Genomic DNA, 24,783 nt, shown 5'->3' with positions numbered 1-24,783 from the left:
AAGTTCCTATTCACACTGAAGGCAAAATAATCAGTCCTCCAATCTTGTTCCTTTATTCCTGAATTTTATGCTTTTTTTTATTCATTCACTAGTGGCTTGCAATTTCACTGCGACATAGACAAACCAAGTCTGTGCAGAATTTTTGGCCTCTAAATCCACAAATGACTACAGTTTTCGTCAAATATGCACAGATTTCTATAGAACTAAATATATGCCTATTTCAGGAGTTACTACTTCCGGAAAACTAAATTTTCCCCGGAAAAACTCGATTTGAAAGGAAAATTCCATTTTTCGTCGGTCAAAACCAAACTGATGCAGAAAAATAGAGGTCATTTTAGGCATCGGCGCTGAAAATCCACCGAGTTAATGTCATTCACTTTTTGGTGAATTAAAAAAAAAAAAAAAAAAAAAAAAAAAAGAAAAAAAAACAGAATTGTTTGTTCATGAATTCATGTGTATCATTTGCTGTAAAGATGTAGGTGGTAAAATGACTATAATTTTGTGACAAAATGGTCGAGAAACGTTGGTAAATAGTATTATCACGCTGAGAGGGAAAATAGAGATAAGCTCCTTTTTGCTGCCGGTCTAAATTGTAACTTTTTATTTGTCCTTCCTTCGATATCGTTTTTATAAACATATAGGTATCTCTAAAATTCCTACACATCTTGAGACAAAAATACCATGTAACATATCGCTGCGCTTTGTTACCGCTGCAGCTTTTTTCGATTAGGATCTTCCTTTCATCAAAAAAGTAGTGAAGCCTGCTTGACGCGCAAGAGGCGTATGTACCTACACCACAGCATCACGCGCGTTCAAATCGCCTGTTCAAGATCGATCGCCACTTCGAGAGCTGGTAACATTTTCCACAGGATCTGTTATACAGAAGAGACGCCAAGTGAGTAGACATTTACAATAAAATCTCTCGAAAATCTCGATAGGCGTATAGAAAAAAATCTAAAATCCACCCTTTAATGCGCAATTTGCATAGTTTGTAACTATTTTTTTCTTCTTCTCAATTTCTCGGTTTTGAAGGCAATTTTTCCTAGCTACCCGCAATCAGGTTTGCCCATAAAAAGACGCAAGAAAACTCAACCTCAATATATTCATACAACGATGTTGCAAACCATTTCTCGCGTTTGGTTTCAATCGGGTTTAAATGTATTTCTTTCTCACTTCTAGCTTCTAGTTTCAAAAAGAGAAGTTTTAATCAATAGAAATCATAGGTTCGGAAGGAAAGCTTGTTACGCAAGTCGGGAGATACTGTTTGTTTTTTAAAAGCTAGATTTTCTTGCGTCTCTCTTTGAGCAAACCTGATTGCCGGTCAACAAGAAAAACCTTACGCGGACACAAGAGAATTTGAGGAAGCGTGTTAAGTACAAACTGCGCAGTTTTCACGTTAAGGTGTGGATTTCATACTTTTTTAATGTGCTCATGTGTCCACAATGGGTCTGGGCAGCCATCGTGATTTACGTACGATTTTGCAAAAAAGTGTCTCCTCTCTCGGCTGTTTCTCGTGCACAACGGACTCATTTGTTGTCGCAAGTCCCACCGCCACCTAAATTTTGGGGATTTTTCCAGCCTCATTGTTGGTGCAAAGTTTGCACGCGCTGAGTATTCATGATTCCGCCATGAAAAGAGTCAGTGTTTAATTTCACGAATCCTAGCGTCAAGGTACAATAATCGTCAAGCTTAATTATTCAGCTTACAATACATTGCAATTCATGAGTAAATTTGTAATTCAGTTTTCACTTAGAATGAATACCTTTTTGCTTTGACTATGCAATTAAATCCTACACATGTGCATCTTTCGTGTTTGGCTTTGTGTTCCAGATTCCGCGGAGACCATTGAACGGAAATTTTGTGCTTTACCGGATCTGCCTCTTGATGTTTCTCGTATGGCTCGTAAGAGAACCAACCTCTGTACTTTTGCTCTAATCTTTTACTCGATTGGCATAATCGGACAACAGGTTCTTCAACTTTTTAAATGGACAACGATGCCCAAGTGCTCCAAGAATGACCTATTTCTTCAACAGGATCATCATATTTGGGTTCTCTGTAAAAGTAATTTTTTGCGAGGACATTGTTTATTGAGTTGCCTATACGAGTCTGATACGATTACTTTCGAACAGTGTCACGTGCTTAAGAGTTAAGCACTTAAGAGTTAAGCGAAATTTTTGCGAACAAAAAAATGAGCTAAAAGTTGCGAGTAAAATTAGCTCGAGGAGTGCGTTCTTTGAGGCAACCACGTGTATGCACTGCCAATCAAGCTAAAACTTCGCAGATAATTTATAAAAAACCAGCAATTTATACAGCAAGAAAGCAAACAAACAAGTAAAAAAAACTCTCAATGATATTTTTGAAAAAAGTACTAAAAATGCGGTAGATTTCTCGATTAAAAAGTCCGGCACTACCCTCGTATCGTGCAATTCCAAATTGCACAAAATTTCAGAATCAGAGCAGCATCGTAGTACACGTATGCGTCGTTTCTGCAGTGATCGGCCTCTCTGTAAGAGCGTCTTCGTGTTGCGATAAAAGGTTACCAAATTCAATCTAATCTAACCAAATCTCGTCATAAATGATGCCATTTGCTCCCTTTTTTAAAAGAGAAATTTCAGCGAAGACTCGTGGTTTCTCAAACCTAAAAATAAGTGAATGTACTATTCACTTATTTTTATTTTATGAACGCACTGTTCATATATGATCAGCAAGTATCCAAACAACTTAATCAAGTTTCTGCATCATTTTTCATTATGGAACACAATATAGGTATCGAAATGTTCCCAAACCAAGCAGTGCGACTATTAAAGTAATGTTCAAGCAAGGGGGAAAAATGCGGGCCGACGACTCAATCGTTCAGTAAACCCAGGCATGTTATGCACTAGGTCTTTTTAAAGTACCTAAGTTCAACATAATTTGAAATAGGACCAAGATCATGGTTTAATGATCACTCATACTGTCCGGGGAGATTTTACCACACCGAGGAGTACGCGCTCCATACCCGCTTTGCGGTCCAACCCCCGAAGCGTTATTCTGCGTTATGTTATTACAATTTTGTCGTTCTAATCCCAGCCAGACTTCTCTAGCTGTTATCAAGTGCAAAATTTCAGGGATGAATCTATCTTCAATATTTTCAGTAATAAAATTTAAAGCTTCTAGGTTCTTACTTCTTGCTTCAGCAGTCCATTCATCTTCGGCACCTTCATAACCGGGCTCTACGGCTTCCCAGTGCTTGCACCTTTTAAGTGTAAGCTATTAACTCTGTGGTTTCAAATCGCATAATTTTCCTCGTTTAGGGGTTGGATTCCTCTCTTTAACAATTCTCCCGTCGTCATTGCGAGAGAAAATTATTTCAATGTCAGCCACAATCGTCAAGTTTCGTCAAAAATGCGTCAGAATCACGTCAGAACCACGTGCACGGCAGTGCACAACCTCGCACTCAAAACCCGAAATACTTTGAATTTCGTCACAACGTCACATAAGAACGTACACTGGACCCATAACCTGTAATTCTTCTTCTTCTTCTTCTTCTTCTTCTTTGATGCTTTATTGGCTTCATGCTCCGGTGTGGAGCCCACAGCCATCTATAGACACATTGTGGTAGGTAAGTGGTTAAAATGTTGAGGAGAGAGTTAGGTGAGGGGAGAGGGAGTAGATATGCAAAGGGGACTTAGGGGGTACCAACACCATCTTCACGCCACAAGACCCACTGTGGCGACTAAACCTATGGTAGACTGGGTCCTGGAAAACATACTAAGTGAACATTAGGTATAAAGGTAGATTTGGAGGATTTTGTAGGATACGGGAGATAGATGGATGTACTTAAAGGGCGGGTGTGGGAATAGCTAGGGGGGAGGAGAATAGGGTGATGAAGGGCTTGTGATCATTACGGGCTTTTATAAGGAAATATTATTCTGGTTTAAGAAATCGGTGATTATTTTATAGATAGAAGGGAGAGGGTTATGAAGAATAAACGAAATATTGAAGGGGGGAAGTAATTAGCGTTAATTAAATTTTGAAAGAAGGCATCGTGTTGTAGTAGGGGGCACTGAAAGAAGATATGGTTGAGGTCACCTGTTAGTCCGCAATTGCACAGATCAGAAGCTCGTAAATTTATTCTGTGTAGATGGGAGGGATATAGACCGTGTCCTATTCTGGCTCTAATAAGATTTTTAATGTCTTTTCTATTCCAGTGAAATTTGGAGAACCAAGGGCGGGAAGAGAGATGCGGCATCAAAGTTTTGAGTCTTTGGCCTTTCCAGGTGCAGTCGTGCCATTCTTTGGCCCAATCTAAGAAACTCTGTTTTTTAATGAAGGGAATTAGTTGTTTGTAGTAGAGTTTTCCTTCAACCTTGTGAGCAAGTGGAAGAAGTTTTGTCAGTTGGTCAGCTCTTTCGTTACCTGGAATGCCTACATGGCTAGGGATCCAGAGTAAGGAAATATTGAGGTCCTGGAAGTTAAAAAGGGCTTTTTTAATGTTATATATAGTAGGATGAAGGTCGGAAGCCTGATTGATTAGGTTGGTTAGTACACTATGAGAGTCTGTGCAGATTAGAACATTGTAATAATTATGAAGAGTTATATGGTTGATAGCTTCACTAATAGCAAATGCCTCAGCATCAAAAATGGAAGAGTAAGTAGAGAGACTAAACAATTTGAAGAAGTCATTGACAACAAAGACTGAGGTTGTGTAGGTATCTGTTTTAGCTCCGTCAGTATAATAGTGTAAATAGTTAGGATACTTGAGATTCACATGTGCCAAGAATTCCGTTTGGATAATGTAGGGCATGATGGAGTTTTTATTTTTGATGTTTAGAAAATCCACATTAGGTTGGAAAAATTGGAAGGATGGGGACTCTGATAAATTTGGAGGCTTTGAGAATTTTATTAAGTCTTTTTCAAATTTTTTTATAGAGTGCCAGCGGGAAAGGAATAAAGGATACTGTTTGTTTGACCACCAAGGGCTGTTAAGTACTGAAGATTCCAGCATTTTGGTGTCGTTAATTATAGAGTTCTGTTGAAAGCTCATGGCTTTGAGAAAGGTTTTGTCGGTGAGGTAGTTAAATCGGTATTGGATCGGAGGGATAGATGCTTCAGCATTTACATTATTGGTAGGAGTAGAGGATAATGCGCTCAATACTTTACGGATACATTTATTTTGTATTTTATTTGGTCCATTATAGAAAAGTTATTACAGTAAATAGGGCGACCAAAGTCTAGAATAGGTCTGATCATATTAAGGAATAAGAGTCTTGAAATATTTTGATTAGCGCCCCAATTCGCTCCGAGTAAGAAACCTGTAATTCTGAAGGGATTAACTCATTGAGAAGTCGCGAGATTAATTAAACGTAAGTTTTATTAAGATGACAGATAACTACATGACACGGCAAAAGATGAACGAGATGGCCATAACCTACAAGATCAACAAGCATTTATGGGAGTGGGGAACAGTATGAAGTGTAGCCTAATTTTTATATTTTAGTTTCAAAATTTTACATTTTGCTGGAAGAATACAATGAGGTATCTTTCCCCTTGAAATAGCTTCACATTATTCTGAGCTCCAATTGTACCATTTGCGAGATGACAACATGTCTCTGAAGGCGGTCAGACCCAAGTAAAGCTTATACAGGAATTTACTGAAGGATACGGCAACCCTCTTAGAAAGAAACTAGAATTGAAAAAGCAAAAATAGGACAATACTGTCAAAATTTCCACAAATTTTGAGAAGCAGACAATAAATGGAATTGATAATAGAGGCTTAAAAAATCAAGTTTACGTACCAATAATCAAATCGAGAATTATGTAACCTTCAAATTTCAATTTATTTGGAGCTTTGCCAAGGCAAAAATTGTTTGCAAGTTCATCTGTCATCAATTTCCTCATTATTGCTGCAGCTGTGCCTTTAACATCACTCTCCGCTAAGCATGAGAATGACTCCTTCTGAAAAAAAAATAAAATAATTTTGGAACATCAGTAAAATGCATTAAATAGACTGTGGATAAATTGCTAACAGTTATAGTTAAGGAACACTGAGGTTAAGAGAGTGTTCCACAAATATTTATCGAATTTTTTGAGAGGAAAAGCGAATTCAACTTTTTTTTATTATTATTATTATTATTATTATTATTATTATTATTGTAATGCACGTCTAGTGTAAGAGACTCAATTTATTTTTGTAATAATAGAGTCAATTTATAGAAAAAATCAGTCAAAATTATTTCAATATTGTGGTAGGAGTCGGAGGCAAAATAACTTGAATGGGCTGATTTGTATAATAGAGGAATCAATAGAAAAAGTTATCACAGGTTTACATTCACATATTTTGCCCAGATTCTCAGATTTCTCACTTTCAGATAAATTAAAGCAACAAAATTTCTAGGTTCTATTGATCAGAGAGTTGAGTGTTGAAAGAAAATAGAAAATAAGAACAAGAGAACAAGAGAAGAAGATTAGAGTACACTCACTACTTTTAGTTGGAATTCTTCAACCTTTAAATCTTATATAAATTTTTCGGAAGTTCTTACACTTCTTATCGGCAGAATATCGCCAATGTGGAAGGCTTGCTTCCTTTAAATTTTTTGACAGAGGGTGGATAAGAGTGTAAGCCATAGATCCGAACACTTTCATATTCTCGATGCTAACATTCCTCCCCAACCACAAATCAGCTGGGACGCGAGAATTTAGTGCTGAGGAAGGAAGGCGATTAATTGTATAAACTGCTGTTCGAACTGCTTCTCCCCACAAGTCTTTACCCACATCAAACTGTTTCAGCAAACAACGAGCCATATTTAAGATGGATTGATTGAGACGTTCTGAGACTCCATTCTGCTCTGGGTTTCTGGCTACTATGTAATCCAGTTGAATTCCCTGCTTTTTGCAATATTCCATCAACCGGTTACTGCTATACTCGCCACCATTATCACATCGAAAATGGGAGATTCTTGTCGAAAATTGGGATTTCACGAGAGCTTCATACTCAAGAAACTTGTCATATACCTCGTCTTTAGTCTTTATAAGATAGACATGAGTAAAACGTGTGAAGTGGTCTGTAAAAGTAACATAATACCTGAAGTCATCATGGGTTGGCGGAGAAATTGGCCCACACACATCTGAGCTTACGACTTTCAAGATTCTCTTCGGTTTCTTAGCTTCTGGCGTAGGTTTGAAATCTGTACGTGTCATCTTGGATCTTACACAAACATCACAAACAGGATCAGTGCTAGGAAAATGCGATGAGTGGCCCATCCGTTGATGAAGCAACTGCTTTGTGCAAGCCTTGGCTAGATTGACAGAACTGCTAAGTTTCACACAGACAAGGTACAGGTTTCCTTGCCTTATGCCTTTCAGAAAAACTTTGCCGTCTTTAATGAATTCCACTTTTCCTTCACTAAAAACTACTCGACAACCTTGTTTTTCGATTTTGGGAACTGAGAGCAAGTTAAATTCTAGATCCTTGCACACTAAAACATCTTGAATTCTCAAATTGCAAAAATTACTTTCAACAAGGAGTGTACCACGTTTACTGGCATGGATGCTGTGGTCTTTCTTCGCAACTGCCAAGTTGAAATCAACACTTTCTAAATCAACAAGATGCTGTTCAAGACCAGCACTCACTAAGTGGTTGGTCGCTCCGCTATCAACGACAAACTTGGTCTCATAAAGATCATCAGCTAGAAACGCAGCACAATCTTCATCATCACATTGCAATTTGGTAATGAACGCTATTTCTTGCTCCGTTTGCTCTGAGCATACATAACTTTTCTTCTGCTTTTCCCACTCGATTCTCTCACGGCAATCAGATTTTTTATGACCTTTCTTGTTACAAAAATGACATTTATAGAGGAAGGGGGTTGCCGACTGGTTGCCGGTTGATGAACTGCTGTTCTGTGATTAGGGTTCGAATTCTTACCTCCCTTTTTCCGGAACTTCTTTCCTCTGTCTTTCCCATTCACAGAGTAAAATATTGCAGCTTCGTTACTTTCAGCAGAAGCATTGCCTTTCTGGTTCAGTTCTTCTTGCAGCAAACGGCTTTTGAAAAAGTCTAATGATACACCTGAAGGATCTTTAGCAAATAATACATCGATGGATGCTGTCACTGCCGCGTATGATTTTGGCATGGACATTAAAAGCAACGAAGTGATCTCCTCGTCATCAAGAACAGCTCCAGTACCTTTTAATTCTAGAAGCTTGTTGAAAAACTTTTCAAGGAATTCGGACAGTTTACCTGTGGTAAATTTCATCCCGGTCAGCTCCCGCTTCAAACAAATCCTAGAGGCTAGGCTTTTTCGCGTGTAGACAGCTTCCAGGGCTTCCATCATTTCTTTACTAGACGATTTTCCTCTTACCGTGTCTATGACGGTGTCTGCCAAAGATTGGACTATGATGTCCCGTGCCTTAACGTCCAGTAGCTCGTACTGGTACTGAGTCATGGTGGATTTCTTCTCAAACAACGCCTCCCTGCAACCTTCTCTTCCCAAACGAGCTTCCACTCTGAACTTCCACGCATCAAATCCTGTGCCGTCAAATGGCTTCACGAAATTATGGTATGACACTGCCATTGTTTCCGCACACACACCGTTTTCCTTGATCACAGATTTCAGGACGTTTCACGTTCAGGAAGAATAAAACCGAACACGAGGAGACGAGGTTAGGACACCATCACGGGACCGGCATTAGTACAGCCACTTCTTACGCGAACGCGATCATACCGACAGGCAAAACTTCTGCATTTCTGTACACTATCAAAGCGGACGGCCCATAACCTGACAGAGGGTGGATAAGTGCGAGAAATAATAAGAGCACGAAATACGTGAAAGACTGTAATCTATCAAGAATCGCATAACAGGCTACATGAATGTGAACGAACAACGAGAGGTCAAGAACAGAGAGAGATACAAGCCGGCAAGGAAGAGCCGGCCAATCAGAGAGCGGCGTTGAAGCTACCAACCTAAGAAAGTAGAATTACCCTACTTCAATATTTTTTTCAGTGCATCGATATTCGTTGCCACTGCGTTCAATTTTGCTCCATTCGCGTTAAATGCAGCAAAATTGTAGAGCGCTCAACACAGGCCAGTGCCCAACAATTGTTAGTGTCTGCGCGGCTCCTCAGTGAGTCACAAACTGTTCGGAGAAACAATTCCTTGCCTACGGACGATCGCGCATTTAGAACACTTTCCGAGGGTACAGAAAGTGCTCGATTCGCTGATCCCAGACCAAATCCAGGCACGTGAGGAGGCGGAAAAAATGTGAAGGCACCTGGAAAGAGGTACTTCTTGAGAAGAAAACTGCTAAGCACATTACTTACAGCGAAGGAAACAGTGTAGAGTGCTCTCTTAAGTGAAGAATGAAAACTAAAAAACCCTCGAGAACATTTTTCAGGTAGGAAATCCGGTCGAGTAGTTTGACATGTCACTTCCTTTCAACCAAAAACACTATGTATTCATTAACTGAAGTAAGTATTCTGGAATTTCAAATCACCGTCAATCTCTCCAACTTAACTTAGTGTACCTACAGAGCAAGTTCTCTGCAAAACTTGCCAAGTGATGTATCAGATATGGCTAACTGAAGGGCTGAGTGGTGGGCAACAAAAATTGGGGGCTGGAAACCGGACTCTCTTCCAAAACTTTAACCTTGCGCAAGGATGGTGGATGGACAATCCCGTGCCATTCCTGGCTTGGAGTGTGCAAGCACAAACCGATGTCGGAGGCGGCGACTTGGCAAGGAAAAGAGTCTATGGAAGGAAGCAAGGTGAAAATCGTATAGGGACTTGGCCCGTCCGCCCTCATACGTCGCAGGATCAGATCCAAGTCGAACTATGCGAGGAACTATGTGAGAGACTTGAGGGCTGCTGGCTCCGGCCGCGGACCTCATCAAAAGCAAAACCTGAAAATCTGTAGAGGAACTCGAGCCGAAAGACGAGACAGCGAAATCTATCGACGAAATATGGATACAAAACGTGGGAGAGAGAGCTTGGAAGAGGGAAAATGTGCGGTGGGGCAAGGGGAGGCGAGTGAACCATGGTGTGGTGTCCACCACCGAACCCCACCAATCAGTACCGGTTTCCGGGCTCACGGAACTCTCCCTCTGTCTTCGAATGGAAGGAGTCCTATGTCGTGCCTTGTCCTTTTTTTGGTCAATAAAAAGTCTTTCGTTCAACCGAGTCAACTTGTTGTCTTTTCTTCCCTGTCCGGGAACACGTCAAAATGGCGACGGGGATGAGATTCGAAACCACGCGTGCATGAATTTCAATATCCTGGTTGAGAGACGGCCAATAAACAGTCGAACGGGCTAACATTTTGGTCCGTACTACACCCGGATGACCCTGGGGCAGCGGAAACACTGTTGTTTGGGTTGTGGCGGCTGCGCCTTGGAATTGTCACCATGCTGGGTACCCTGAGACGAGGGACTTGGATGCCACTTAACGTGACCTTTGCGGTCTGACGACTTGGCATTGTGCTGTTGATGCACGCTGTTGATAGGAAGGGCTTGGGACAGGGCCTTGGCCGGGTTACTGATCAAATCTTCCTGTATCACTTTCGCCTTGGCTAGAGCAAAGGTTAGGTTTTCTGTTGCCAGAAGTTTGCGGCGGATGGAATCGCTTCTGATCCCGATCACCAATCTACCCCGTAGGGAATCATCCAGGAATGGACCGAAATTACACTTCGACGCTAAGTCCTGGAGGGCAGTGATAAACTCTAGTCTTTTTTGTCGGGCTTTTGGGATCTTTGGTGGAATTGATATCTGTAGAAAAGGGCGAAGAAAAACTTCTGAGTTTATAGCCTTAACATCGCACGAGTGCACGAATCATTTATTCAACGAAGAACAGACGCGAACGAAACCTGACCATGATCCCACGCAGGGGGGCCACACACACTAGGGAAAAAGTTGGAACTACCAACCTAAGAATACAATATGCGCATAGGTTACCAACTGTATAGAATTACTATATGTTAGAATTGCTAATTAGCTGATTTTAACAATATCGAGATGCTTCTAACAAGTTCTCCGGCTCATAATGTGACTTCAATACGGCTACAAGCTCCGGGATAGGGAGATCTTGCAGATCATCGGCAGACAATTACTCTTTAATAACTGATAAGCGCGCAGCCCGATGTAAGCCAAAAACAAGGCTTTTCTCTGGTTGTGAGGGGGGGCTTGTCCTGGCGCAGCAGGGGCAGGTTCAGCCGCAATATTGTTAATGAAGCAAAACTGGTTAAATAGATCGACCCAGCGTGTGAACTTCCCAGCAGAGGGGTCGAAGTGCTGCAGGGACTGAAATAAGGGTTGTACCTGGAGTACGTTGACATTGTTCTCGGGGTCCTGCTTGATAGTTCCTGAAATTGGTTAACAAAGTGGGAATGCTGCTTTTTTTTTTTGTAGAGTGTTATCAAGGCTACTTCCGCCATAGCAGTTACTATTAACGTGAAAATGAGCTGAGCTGTATGCCACGTTACAATGCGATAATCGATGTCGTCAAGTTGATCGCTCAAATCGTCTATTTATACCGTCGTCTGAAAATTGCAATGCTATGTTGTACGGTGTTACATTAAAATCGTACCTCTTCAATGGTACATGATGCAGGTGAGTGCACATAGAGCAGCCGATTTTCGTAATAGACCCCATTTGTGTCGGCTTGACTGTATGACGCTGGACCTGTAATATTGAATTTAAAGTTACCTGCCTTTAGATATCGGAGACTTCAGGTACATATTTGGTATATTCAGTGGTAATTCCGTAGTTGTTGGAGATGTAAACATTTTCCTTCTTTGTTGCTTCTAAGATTGTCTCCTCCTTATCGAGAACAACAGCTTTATCCCCGGAGAAAACGACGTCCAATCCACGGTCGGTCAGTTTCGAAACCGAGATGAGCCCACATTCCAGCTCTGTGACATACAGTGCATCGGATAAAGTCACTGATAGACCTCCATCTACCTTCGGGGTTTCTATCAGAACCTTACCCTTCTCCAGAATGAGGCTGGAAGTTAGTGAAGCTTTCTCTACAGTACGACATGTGATCGGAGGCCCCTCCATCGAGGATCCATATGTCATCCTTCTGCGCTGAACTCCTTTTAGTGTACAACAGTACATGCTCCCTAGTGGCAATAGAGACTTACCGCTAACTTTGTTTTCTCCTCAGACTTCTCCTTCTTTTCTTGTTCTACTTCAGCTATTTTTGGACAGTTTCTTGCAATGTGGTTTTCGTCGCCGCAGGAGTAGCAGAAATTTCTGTAGCCGGATCCTCCTCTACCCCTACCTCGCCTGCGTCCAGACCCTTTGCCTCTCGGTTGCCCTTGCGTGGAGTCTTTCGCAGCACGACACGCCTTGTGTTGACTGGATTTTCTCTCCATTTTTTTCTCCTCCTCCAGTAAAACTTGTTTGACAATGGAAATCTTCAACTTCTCTGACTGAGTTAGAAGAGTTTTGACTGTTATTTTGTATTCAGATGGCAAGATGGCTCCGTAAGACAAAAAGAAGACACGACAGTATGATGTAAACCAATCCTCATAAGCTATTATCTATTTAAGATAAATTTTCACACACAGGATGGTGTCAAACTTTTGCATAAAAGAGATTGTTATGTACCGAGTCGGGTCGGTGACTAGGGTTGACGAGGTAAGTTGGGGTATGCCATAAATAACGACTGGGCTTGGATGCACGACACAATTCTTTATTTCCGAAAGAGGGAATCGGGGACGGTTGACAACAACTGGTGTACAGGGCGGTAGACAGAGAGACAACAAGATGGCGGACTCGATAGCACAGTGCAATAATTCTTGAAAAGACTTATCCTTTGGTTTGTTAGGTAACAGATTTGTGTGAAGAATGCTATAGGCTTCGAGAGAAAGGTGGTTCAGAAGAACTTGCTTCTTCGTGTCCAATGATTTAACATTGTTCCAATCACAAAAATTATCGAGAAGTTCAAGCCTAACTGCTAAGTTTGTGTTCGGAGTGAATGGTTCCAGCTTACCATGATACCGTTGAATAGGTTTCTGAGAGTGAGAACGTTCTACGCTTGAGTCAGGAGTGCTCTGCCTATTTCTTCCACGTCCACGCGGCATGTCGAAAGCAGCTATGTTATGTGACAGAAAACGAGAACGAAAGATTCACTAGAGACGAATTCGAATCGTGGAGGCCGAAGCGAAGCATCAGCGAATTGGTCGATTCTGTGAGAAACCCACAAATAGCAAGTAACACTGGTACCGGTTAACGATTGACGGCAATGACGGCGTGGTTGACAAACGACACGAAAGGCACTAGGTTGACGCACATTTATCCGTTTAAATCTCGTCGCCAATGTTATGTACCGAGTCGGGTCGGTGACTAGGGTTGACGAGGTAAGTTGGGGTACGCCATAAATAACGACTGGGCTTGGATGCACGACACAATTCTTTATTTCCGAAAGAGGGAATCGGGGACGGTTGACAACAACAGGTGTACAGAGCGGTAGACAGAGAGACAACAAGATGGCGGACTCGATAGCACATTGTTGACAAATCTACATTCACAACAGAGATGGAAAGGTTTTTCTCTCTAGAAACTGGTCAAAAACTGTGGGTATGAAATGTGTAATAGTCGATTCTCCGCACGTAATTGCCCGAGGAAATTCTGAGCATTTCTTGATAATAAAGTGTAGGTACCTACCTGTAATAGCAAGTATGTAGGTATGTACTTTAACTCTAATGAGTCATCCTACGATTTTATTACCCAAAATAACTACCCTCATGTGACAAAGTTCTCCAGATGAAAGCTAACAGCCAATGGAGTTTCCTTGTTGAGCAGTTTGCAAAAGTTAGCAAGAAAACATGTTCAGTTAGAAAGTTCATTTTTTCCCCGTTTTACTTGAGAAAATGCATCACATGAAGGTGGATTTTGGGTGTCTCATCTTAATTAAATTACATCATTGCTGTAGTGTTCTCTCTGAAGCGGCAAGTTCGAACATTCACTGAAGTCCAGAGGACAATTGTAGTGTATTCCTAAGAAGTAAAGTGTTGGAATAGCTAGCACGTAATGATACTTTTGTGATTGCACTGGAAAGACAAAAAATTGCAACAGGCTCATAGGTAATGTTATCAATATGAAAATCATAATAATCATGTTTTCATTTTTGTGTGCATAAATTAGGTACAGCCTTTGGCCTAGGTACCTATCATGTTTCCTCATGAAAATTGAGAAGAAACTCACAATCAGATTCTTTTCCAACAATAAATCAATCAGCAAAATTTAAGCAGCTATGAGTTTTTAGGAGGTATCTACTCTCCTAACTTTGGGACAGAGACCAAGCTTACCTGATTTTAAAACATCATAAAATGTGAAGAACGATGGCCCACCAAATTCTTTGAAACTTTTGAAGCTCGTTGCACTGAAAGTAATCAACTCTTCAGATAATTTTTAGCTCGTGTCTGTATCTGATAACAAAAAAACTGCTTCATCACAGTGTCTAAAGCAAACTGGCTCCTTGAAAATAAGCACCAATTTTGGAAGATATAAATTACTTTTTAACGAGTGACAGATTCATCATACTTTAGTTGAATAACGCGTCGAAACTTTCTCAATTAAATACTACCAGAGTAGCAAAGGTTGCCAGGAATTGCAATTAGGATGTACATGGTAAAATTATTGTCACTATTGGAGTGTTGTGTATGTTGCTCATCTACTTATTGAAGGAGCTCCTCCAATTGATTTATTGCCTTATAAAAAAGAAATAAGTTGTAATTTTTCTTTCCATTGCAAATTGCTTATCTTTCTGAGACATAGGACTCACATTATTGATCTTCAAAAGTAACATTTATCGGGCGCATGATGGGAAAATATTAAAATTATATTGCATTATTACAATATCATGTCAAAATTTTGGTTTTTCTGTGCTTCTCAGCTATTTGGAATGCATGAATGAAATGGAACAAATGGAAAAAAAAGATGATAATAAAAATATCAGCTTCTACTCGTTTTTCAATATGTATTTTTTTTCCTTGCTTTCAATTTTTGTTGCAATGTTTGGAATTTGGATGTACGAACCGATTTGGTTGCTGTTTCAATGCACCCAACATCCATGTATGTACATACTGATCCTTTGTAAGTAAATAATTCGTCCTAAAGTACTAGACAACTTACGTTCTTCTGAAAAAAAAATACCTTCCTTCTCTCCGTGCTTCAAGAAAGCTGCAAAAAGTGTTTTTCAGAATGAGGGACATATAACCTTACTACAGGCTGATATTGAAATTTATAGACAAAGGAGACATAAGGAGCATGGAACGATCCTAATTGTCAAAATGGGTGGTTGTTGCTTATAGACTAAGAGGGGGAGAATGATGCACTGACTATAGGGTCTCTTGTGGGTTGCCTTTAGTTAGTCTAATACCTACCTCTTTTGTCCATTGCAACAACTTGTTTCCACCAATAGGATCCTTAGCTCTTTTGTCTCCTTTGTCTGTAACTTTGTCTATCAATTTCATTAATCGGCCCCCAGAGAGGAAAAGGCAGCCTTGCAAGGAAAAAGGAACCTTGGTCGGGAAGACTAGAAATACAGTCATTAATTCCCAATCATACAAGTGGGATCTGCTTGAGAATTTTAAATAAATTCGTAGTTTTAACAGTCTGAATTACAGTTGTTTTGAGAAATGTTATTCATTCTAATCTTTCACGTTCTCAAATGGGCTAGTTGCCCTGGTAACAGAATCGTGTTTTAATGCCTGATTCTTGTAAATTAGCTAAAAATATTAAGATCTGCCCATACAGCAACTATCTAGGTTGAATATTAACCGAGATACTGTCCTTTGAAAAGCCGGGATTTCGATGCCATCCAGCGCGGTACCTAGTGCATAACATGGTATGCACTACCACGGTGGATGACATCATAAATCGAGTTCTTCAAGGCGCGATATCTCGGTTAATGGTTAAAAGTCTCGGTTAAGTTGCTGTCAGGACAGATCTTACTATTTTTAGTTGATCTGCAAGAATAAAGCATCTAAACACGAATCTGTGACCAGCACAACTGACCCATTCAGGTACTTACCCCATTATAATGGGCAAACTGCCTTGAAACTGAACTAAGCAACTTTCAATCCATTCTGTGGGACTTCACAGGGTTCTTTCTCAAAATTTAATATTTGGACCAGACTTGAGAAAAAAAATCGTTTAACTGAAAATTTTACCTCCATGGACCAAGATCTTTTTTCCCAGGATCATTACTAATTGAATCGGGACGTGCGAAAACCGCTAATGTCCATTTTTCCAGTCTTAGTTTTTTCGAGTTCATAATACTTTTAAAGAGTTGATACAACCATAAAAGTGATGAGAGGACTCGTTTTGGGATTAAAGGAACCCGAAGACAAGTTTTAAAGTCTCTTTCGTGGTTACAACCAACTCCAAAAAGTATTATGAACTCAAAAAAACTTAAGACTGGAAAAATGGATATAAGCGGTTTTTGCACGTCCCGATTCAATTAGGAAATTGAGGAATTTTGTGAGGTGAAAAAAATTGTGTCAGCCAAAAGTCTGGTTTTTGAATGGCATGCAGTCATTAAGTTAGACAACTTTGTTGGAGCCTGATGATTTTGGTGGGTACTAGTTAATGATAATTACTTTGATTATTCAATTTAGTGTGCAGTTAATGTTTACACAGTAAATTTTGCAGTGCAAGAATAAATGTGAGGAGATTGAAAAGTATGGAAAAATGATAAATAAATAAATAAATACAAAAGAGAGCAAAAGGTAAATAATCAATGACAATGAAAATCAACTAAATACTTCAGTTCATCTCAAAGTAAAAAGTTTTATTGGATTCCTTTCATTAGAACACATATCCTAAAGAACACATTTATTAGCTTTGTGAAACTGGTCCTGTTGCATTTTTCTAGGTTCTTAGTTTTAAATGAAACTTTTTTCTCGTAGATATCAAGTAAGTTGGAAAATAACATGTTTGACAACATTATGATAGAGCCAGGGATGTTCAAATTCACCAGTCGGTAATTCATCAGTATGTAGATCACAACACCCAAATCAAATCAATGACTTGCATGACTAAAAACGATGGCCTGAAGTACAATTTTGGACAAGACATGTCCCCTAGTTTTTCTTTTGAGAATATAAGTGAATTTATCTGTACAAAAAAAAAAAAAAAAAAAAAAACATCAATATGATACTCTTCCACAAAAACACTTCAAGAGAAAACAATTTTTTTAGTGTCAGTACTACTAACATCTCAGTACAATACAATTAATTTTTAAGTAAAGATTTTACTTTTAAATTTTATGAATCATAGTTCGAATAAATTTTGGACACAGCAATTGAATGCCTAGTATGGACTTTGCTAGAAATAAAGCACCAATACCTTGTCTGAATAATATTAGTTATGGACATTTTTTTCTTATAATTCTCTTGCAAATTAAATACTTCTTTCTTGTAAGATGAGAGACATTTTTAGGAAAAAATATTATCTTTTATTTTTTCTGCTGAAATTCAATATGAAATCCATAATCTGCAGACAGAACGAGAATTTTTAAAAAGACTTTGGAGGCCGATTTTTTTTTTTTTTTTTTTTTTTTTTTTTGCAGAAGTACCCCTTTAAAAAAGAATCTATTTTTGGTTACTTATGTAATAATGCAATCAATTTTTAAGGCAAAAGTTTGAAATCAATTCAAATCACTCAGTTACAGTAAAACTCAAAATTACATATTGAGAAAGAGAGTGATCACAAAAATTTCGACTTTTTTTACAAATGTTTTTTCGATCTATTATGTCGAAAATCGATCCTCGATTGCAATTTGGACCCTATTACCTAAGTAAGACTGATCCAACAACACGAAGAATTTTTTTTTTAAAAAAAAAACATGCTTGCTTTTAAAAGTTAATAAATGGATACCTTTTTTTTACATTTATAAGGGTAAACAAATCACACTGCTTGTTACATCAAAATAACAGTTCACATCGATTTTTTTAGAACAGAATATAAAATCGATTTTTCTAGAAAATCCCTACGATCTATCACTGACTTTGATTTTACACAGAATGTACGCATATTCTCTACAATCAGAGCATTGGCTTTAAATTAAAAGATTTTTCCTGTCTTCAACTAGATCTGGCCCTTGTCAGTTATGATCCTTCTTTTCAGGGATGATATGGTAGCATGGTGGATGTTCAGTACAGCGGACTTGCTGATATAGGCCTTCCGCCCTCCATAGGAGAAGTGGCTCCAAGAGTAACTGATAGGATCTCTTTTTCTTTTTGCTGTGAGCCTCTTACTGGAACCGAAGGAACATTAAAATACTCAATAGCCTAGTGTTTTGGAACTTTTGCAATTTTCTGCACCCTTTTGACTACTGGCCTACTATAAATTGCATACAACAAATTTTTTAACATTTTATTGGGTGCAAAGGTAGGTCTTTTAGAGATCTTCCGTGAGAAAAAAAAAGTTTGACTCAATCTGATGACCCTGTCAAAACTTATCGGGCATTAAAGGTTTTGTCTATAACTCCCCCCCCCCTCCTCTCCACCTGAAAAGCATACACCAAAAAATCCACCATGTTGGAAAATCTCACATTCTACTATTTGTATATCATCCATGAAGAAATGGATTGTACCTAATAGGGAGCCAAATATAATAGAAATCTCTTCCTCCTCTTACAATGTTCTGATCTTGATACTTCTGAAATCTTAAATCACAACATAAAGAACTGAGTGGCTCATAAAAAACAAGTCAAGAGCTTGAGCGTACGATTCAAAGAATTTCAGATTTTATAAGTTCTTAAATCTGTATTAGTCACTTAAAAATAGAAGAAGAACTTGAAATGGAGACAAAATTTCAAGCTCAGTTATGATGTTAGGAAAAATCTGGCTATAGTATGTCACGTTGTTGTTGTGGACTTTATAGAAAGAACCAACCAGGTGTTCTCACATGACATGCTCAAACTTTTTTTCCCAGAAAAATCCTCAAAAATAATCGAAAAATGTTAATTCCTTACAAAGAATTTTATCCAGCTAAAAAGGAAAAATTTACACAATGTGTTTGGATCTAAAAGAAGAGCTTGCTTTCTTCTCTATTAGCAGTATGCTGATGACCAAGTCTCCCATAAAAATGGCAATGTAGCAAATTTTCCGCACTTTTAAGAGTGGACAAATACCTTACAAAACCTTGTAGCGAGCTTTGTTTATCATGTGGTGCGCTGAGCTCTGGAGTTTTAGAAGTTCCTCCTTGATTAGACGCGTGATTTCAATCTTTGCTTTGGACACAGCAAGCTCATTTGTACTTTCAATAGCCAAAAATAGTTTCCTCTCTCCTTCTGGTGGATTTCTCCCTTGTGGAAAGTATGTGCCACGAACAGTGATACCTGGAAACAAATGTGAACATTTACTTATTAAAAAAAGTTGAATGGGTGATCACAGGTAACCATTTGAAGCACCTTTTACTTAAAGAAAATTTCTATTTATACCAAGTGAGATATTGCCTTTGAAAAAACATAGTATTTAATATTGCATGGCACATCAGTGCTTAATATAATTTACTTTGCTTCGTTCAGCCAGAGTTTTCATTCATAGCTGACTGATAAGACTGAGTGGAAGTGCGCCCTTACAGTCAATGCCATCCACCAGTTTTTTTTTCTGAATCGTCGCTCGTGAATCCGCAACTAAAGTATCAATTGTGCATACCTAATTAGTGTTGTATTTTTGTTCTTAAATATTTTTCATCAAAAGACACAAGCCAGATATGAAGCTCAAATATGCAACCTAGAAAAGTGAGAAACCTAGATTAAGAGTGAAAGACCTGAAGATGGGTGACTCTCCCGAAATGGCCATCGGAAAAAGGGAAAGCAAGAAACTAGGAGATCAAGAGAAAAGGTAACATTTTCTAAATAATCATTACTTGTTTTTTTTCTTTCTCTCTCTCTTAATGGAAAAATTCTCTATAGCTACTTGTTTTGAAAGAAAGGTATTTAAACGAATCTCAACTTTTCTTTCTACTCTGCAAGATTCCATTGTTTAAATACAGCTGTAAGACATGTTGCACAGAAAATCTCTTAAAGTATTTCTGACTTGTTCCGACAGGATATTGTCTGAGATGGTTGGAACTGCCAACGTTAATAAAATGTTTTTTTAGAGCGGGAAGCCGCAGTTGTTATAGGCATAACGCTATAGATAGTATCATTCTGTTTTCAGATGTTTCTTTTAAAACTTCAGCAACTTTCAAGTAAAAAATTACATTAACTTGTGAAGAAGTAGAAATAGAAGGAAGTAATTGAGAAAATATCATAAAAATTTAATGTAAAAAATCGGGGTTTTATCCAAAGTGAATAAACTTCATAATATTTTTATGCATGACTCAAATCCATTCTCTGAAAATAAATAATTTTTTCTCGCTAATTGCCTTCCCTGTCCAGCCTTATGAATGAAGACTTGAAAGAATGAATTGATGAATGAGAGGGGAATGATGTACATACCAGCTTCTGAGTATTCGGAGATCTGCGCCAAGGCTTCTTTCGATGTGACCCGCCACCTAGCCTGCTGAGGGAAATCATTGATTTCGAGCTCCTCCTCATACTTGCAAAATGTTTCTACTTGCTCTACTTCTTCTTCTTTGACCTCTTCTTCCTCTTTTGGCTGGTAATTCAACTTTGTATTGAGTTTAGCAGCGAGCTGTTCCGCTACGGTTCTTGCCATAATTATCGGCTGAGAACCTCCTCCCTTGAGAATAGCCTCTGCCGCTTGTTGTGTGGCACCTTTGGCCTCGGCTCCTAGATTTTTAGCTATATGGATCTTTGAAGCCAACTTCTTTGCAAGCTCTAAACGTTCCGTCATGGGCTGGTTGTTTTGAATAATCTGCTGAGTCTCTGGGTTTATAGATGCAATTGGTGCTTTAATTTCTTTGACCGTTCGCTTTGACGCAAGGATTTGCTCTATCTGTTGATCAATGTCTCCTTCAATGTCTTCATCATCAGAATCTTGCAAGCCTAATGCAGCCTTTTGGAACTTCTTTTTCTCATTAGCAATTGCTGCTTCTGTTTCATCAAATTTAAATCCTTTGCCACTGAAGCCACCACCTGCAAAAATATGAGAAAATGTTTTTGATCGAAAGAAAAAATCATAACACCCTTACACTCAAATATTCATACAGGGTTATCCAAAAGTCACTGACCACCCCTGTAACTTTTTTCCAAATTGAGATAGAAGTTTGAAACTTTGGCAACTTTTTGGTCCCCCCAAAATTTTGGGGGGACCAAAAAGTTGCTACTTAAGACTGAGGAACATTGCCAAAGTTTCAAACTTCTATCTCGATTTGGAAAAAAGTTACAGGGGTGGTCAGTAACTTTTGGATAACCCTGTATAGCATACTAGCAACACAAAATTAGTGGATTAAGACTCCTTAAAAAGAAAACCATGATTGGCACTGCAAGCAAGATTTCTGCTTCCTTTATTTTCAATAAGTCTCATTTGATCAGGTAGCGTATTTTCTTTAAAGTCTTGCTCTCATAAGATTTTCATCGGAAAATATCTTCCCATTTGTGTAGGGATGCCACCAACACACACTGAAAGTTAAATGAAACAGCTGAGGTAGCCTGACTTGAATATGGCAGTATAAATTTTGGTGATTTCAAAATTCTGATAAGCCTACATCTAAATGGGATAAAATATTTTGAGGTAGTTACTTTTGAGCATTGAGGAAAACTCAAAAAATGCAAAGAGATACAGCTTCCTAAATTTTGTACCTGTTCCTGTCCATGTCTACCATATTACTAGTCCTGGGGTATTACTTAACAGACATGTTTCTTCTCGAACCCACCAATGTAAATAATCTATTACTGTTAAGTGATGTCAAATTGTCCAAAAGAAAAATCCTAAGTTTACACATAAGGTACCTGAGTGCACTTTCTTCCCTTCGGCAGCTTGCTTGGCTCGATAGCAGTCCCACATCTTGATCAACTGGGGCGGCACGGGGAGTCCTGAAAGCTCAAAAGCTCTTATGATATCGCCAGCATGCTGTTCTTGATCCGGAGTTAGGAAAGTGTAGGCATAACCTTTGTTTCCAGCTCTGCCAGTCCTCCCACAGCGATGGACATAATCTTCATAGTGGTTAGGACAGTCATAGTTGACAACCAATATCAAGGACTTAACATCTAGACCTCTAGCAGCAACAGATGTGGCTATTAGCAACTTCACCTAAAGAAAATTGGAAGACCAACGAATTATTAATGAAGAAACAACTCACATTCATTTCTTGCAGAAATATTGTATTTTTTGCTAACTTGAAGTCACCTTCAATTAGCCAATGAAAACAGGATAAAATGTTGTTCGAAAGATTTTAAAACAGAGTAATAAACTTGAGACATTCAGCCAGATATCCATTGGTGATATGTTGAAGAGAGACTTATATTAATGCTAAAAATTAAGGTAGGTACCTAAGTAAATTAAGGTAAGTAATACCTACAAATTCTCAGATAAATTACATTTTGTGCGAGTAAGAGAATCACACAAGACTACAAAAATGTATCAGACTAAAATTTCTTTCAATATAAAAGATAGCATCCTTTCTCTTGGATAATTTATTGCATTATTTAAGGATGGACTTGGATTATATTGAATTTGGAGGCCCGTTGGAGTCATTAATTTTACTTTGCTTGCCTTAATATTGACTACTTCTCAGAGCTAACCACTGTCAAAAAATCAATAGCTCTCACTAATCTTAAAAAATAAAACCATTTATTATACTTACTTTCCCGGTCTTAAAATCCACAATGTTGCTATCTCTGTCATACTGGTCAATACCACCATGCAGTGCCATGCACGGATACGAAGCCTTCATCAAATCTTTCAGCAAGGTATCAGCATTTTCTTGCTTGTCCACAAAAACTATGGCACTTCCTTGATCTAAATAATTTCCCAAAAGTTCAAGCAATTTTAAGAACTTCTGATCTTCATCTAAAACAATCACATGCTGTTCAACATCTTTACAAACAACGCTTCGTCCACCAATTTGTACTTCAATAGGTTTGTTTAGAATCCTCCGAGCAAGAGCCTCCATTTGCCGTGGGAATGTTGCACTAAACATGACAAGCTGACGATCTGGTCTTACATTATCCACTATCCTCATAACTTGTGGCTCAAATCCCATGTCAAACATCCTATCTGCTTCATCCAACACAACGTAAGTGACTCGCCGTAGATTCGTCACTTTGCCACTATTAGCAGCCAACATATCAATCATTCGACCGGGAGTGCAGACAATAATTTCAGCCCCTCGTTTCAGTTCAGCAATTTGCTCTGAAATACCAGTGCCACCATAAACACAAACCACTCTTAAATTAAGGGACTTTGAAAATTTACGTATATCTTTGCCAATTTGCATGCATAGCTCTCGGGTTGGAGCCATGATTAATCCAATGGGCCCATCTGTATCTTCCAGAGGCGGTTGGTCCAGAATGTGCCGCAGCATTGGAAGGACAAATGCAAGTGTTTTACCACTACCTGTTTTGGCAATTCCAATAAGATCTCTGCCAGACATGATGGCTGGAATTGCTTGAGCCTGGATAGGAGTTGGCTTCTCATATTCATGCTTTTTCAAAATTTCTAAGACTTTTTTGCTGACTCCACACTGGGCCCAAGTTTTAATCGGACGTGGGCAGCCTTTTCCTTTCACACGGACACCTTCCAGTTCAACTTTGTAAGCTTCAACCTCAGCATCGGTCATACGGGATATTTCTGGAACTTCAACGTAGAATGATTTTCTGAATGGCAAATAGTTAATACCCGAGTGGTCAACTTTTGCCAATTCTTTTTTCTGTGTTCTTGCAAGATTTGCTGCTGTTGCTGTTAAATCTTCTTGTTCTTCCTCGGATGAATATTCCAATCCATCTTGATTTTGCTCGATCAATTCACCTTTGTTTGTATCAGCTTTTTTCTTGGCCACTCCAGTAACAATGACAACTCCTGTTGAATTTTTAGTTTGGGCTGTATCAACTGCTTTGGTTGTTCCATCCATTTTGTTCACTTTCCGAACCTCTTCTTGGATATCCATCATGTAGGCATCAAGAGGATCTATTTCTTCTTCCTCCTCTTTCTTGCCACCATTCTCTTCCTTCTTATCCTCTTCTTCATCACTATCATCTTCTAGATTCCACTTTTTTGATGGGAGCTGAAGGCTGGCTATTGATGTCTTAATATCTTTACGTACACCTTCCATTTCTTTCTTTTTGCGCTCTGCTCTCCAGCGTTCTATTCTGTCTCTTCGTTTTAACATTTCTTGTTCTAATCTTTTTTGCTCCTCTTCTTTGTCTAGGTTGGAAGGGTCAAAGGCTTCTTCCTCAGGTTTACTAATTTCCTTCTTGACATCTTCCTTCTTCAGAATTTTCTCTCGGGGAGATCGAGACCTTGAGTGTTTACGGTTCCTTGATGGACTCTTATCACGTTTGGTACTCTTCTTCTCTTTCCTATCTCTACTTCTACTTCTGGATCTGCGAGACCTCTCTCGGGATCTACTTCGCCGGCGCCTCTCTTTTCTATCTCTAGATCTACTCCTACTCCTAGATCTAGACTTACGTTTATGGTGACCACTTCTTGCCATACTGGATCTGATTGAAACACTGATTTTCACTTTACTTAGAAGTACTTCACTGTACGGTGCATGGAATAAAACTCACTGCATAGAAGACAGCCGAAAATTCACCGAGAAAGTTCTTGAGGAATGATAAAAAGTAACGAATGCTTTCCCCATCTTATCACGTTGAAAGTCGTTGCATACTTCACGAATCGTAGAGGTTAGGTTTTTGTTTGGAAACAAAAGCTCAAAGCGTCGCGGCCA

At 38.9% G+C, this 24,783-nt stretch overlaps 2 protein-coding genes across 2 annotated transcripts in view; one reads left to right on the top strand and one right to left on the bottom strand.

The window, feature by feature from the left end:
* Positions 1 to 6,948, top strand: part of LOC109043649 (kelch-like protein 23) — a 71,364-nt gene extending 64,416 nt beyond the window's left edge. Inside the window, exon 12 of the transcript XR_011899262.1 lies at positions 1,831 to 6,948. The gene's annotated coding sequence lies outside the window, so the exon portion shown is untranslated. The remainder of the gene's footprint in view (positions 1 to 1,830) is intronic.
* Positions 6,949 to 16,747: 9,799 nt separating this feature from the next.
* On the bottom strand, positions 16,748 to 24,731 carry Prp5 (pre-mRNA processing factor 5). Its single transcript, XM_019060912.2, has 4 exons — positions 22,699 to 24,731; positions 21,845 to 22,145; positions 20,429 to 21,028; positions 16,748 to 19,321 (listed from the first exon to the last, which is right to left on the bottom strand). The coding sequence occupies exons 1-4, from the start codon at positions 24,544 to 24,546 to the stop codon at positions 19,116 to 19,118; spliced, it is 2,955 nt and encodes a 984-aa protein (XP_018916457.1). The 5' UTR covers positions 24,547 to 24,731; the 3' UTR covers positions 16,748 to 19,115.
* Positions 24,732 to 24,783: the final 52 nt, after the last annotated feature.

The sequence above is a fragment of the Bemisia tabaci genome, chromosome 2 (assembly GCF_918797505.1).
Source record: "Bemisia tabaci chromosome 2, PGI_BMITA_v3".
In the NCBI taxonomy this organism is placed as follows: domain Eukaryota; kingdom Metazoa; phylum Arthropoda; class Insecta; order Hemiptera; family Aleyrodidae; genus Bemisia; species Bemisia tabaci.
The sequence above is the reverse complement of the archived record's forward strand: the minus strand, read 5'-3'. Positions and strand labels throughout refer to the sequence as shown.

Excerpts from the sequence above, each read along its gene's own strand:
- Prp5 (XM_019060912.2), bottom strand. The coding sequence starts at position 24,546 with ATGGCAAGAAGTGGTCACCATAAACGTAAGTCTAGATCTAGGAGTAGG. Across the intron at positions 21,029-21,844 it reads AGGGAAGAAAGTGCACTCAG|GTGGTGGCTTCAGTGGCAAA; the intron begins GTACCTTATGTG and ends ATATTTTTGCAG. Across the intron at positions 19,322-20,428 it reads CTCCGAATACTCAGAAGCTG|GTATCACTGTTCGTGGCACA; the intron begins GTATGTACATCA and ends ATTTGTTTCCAG.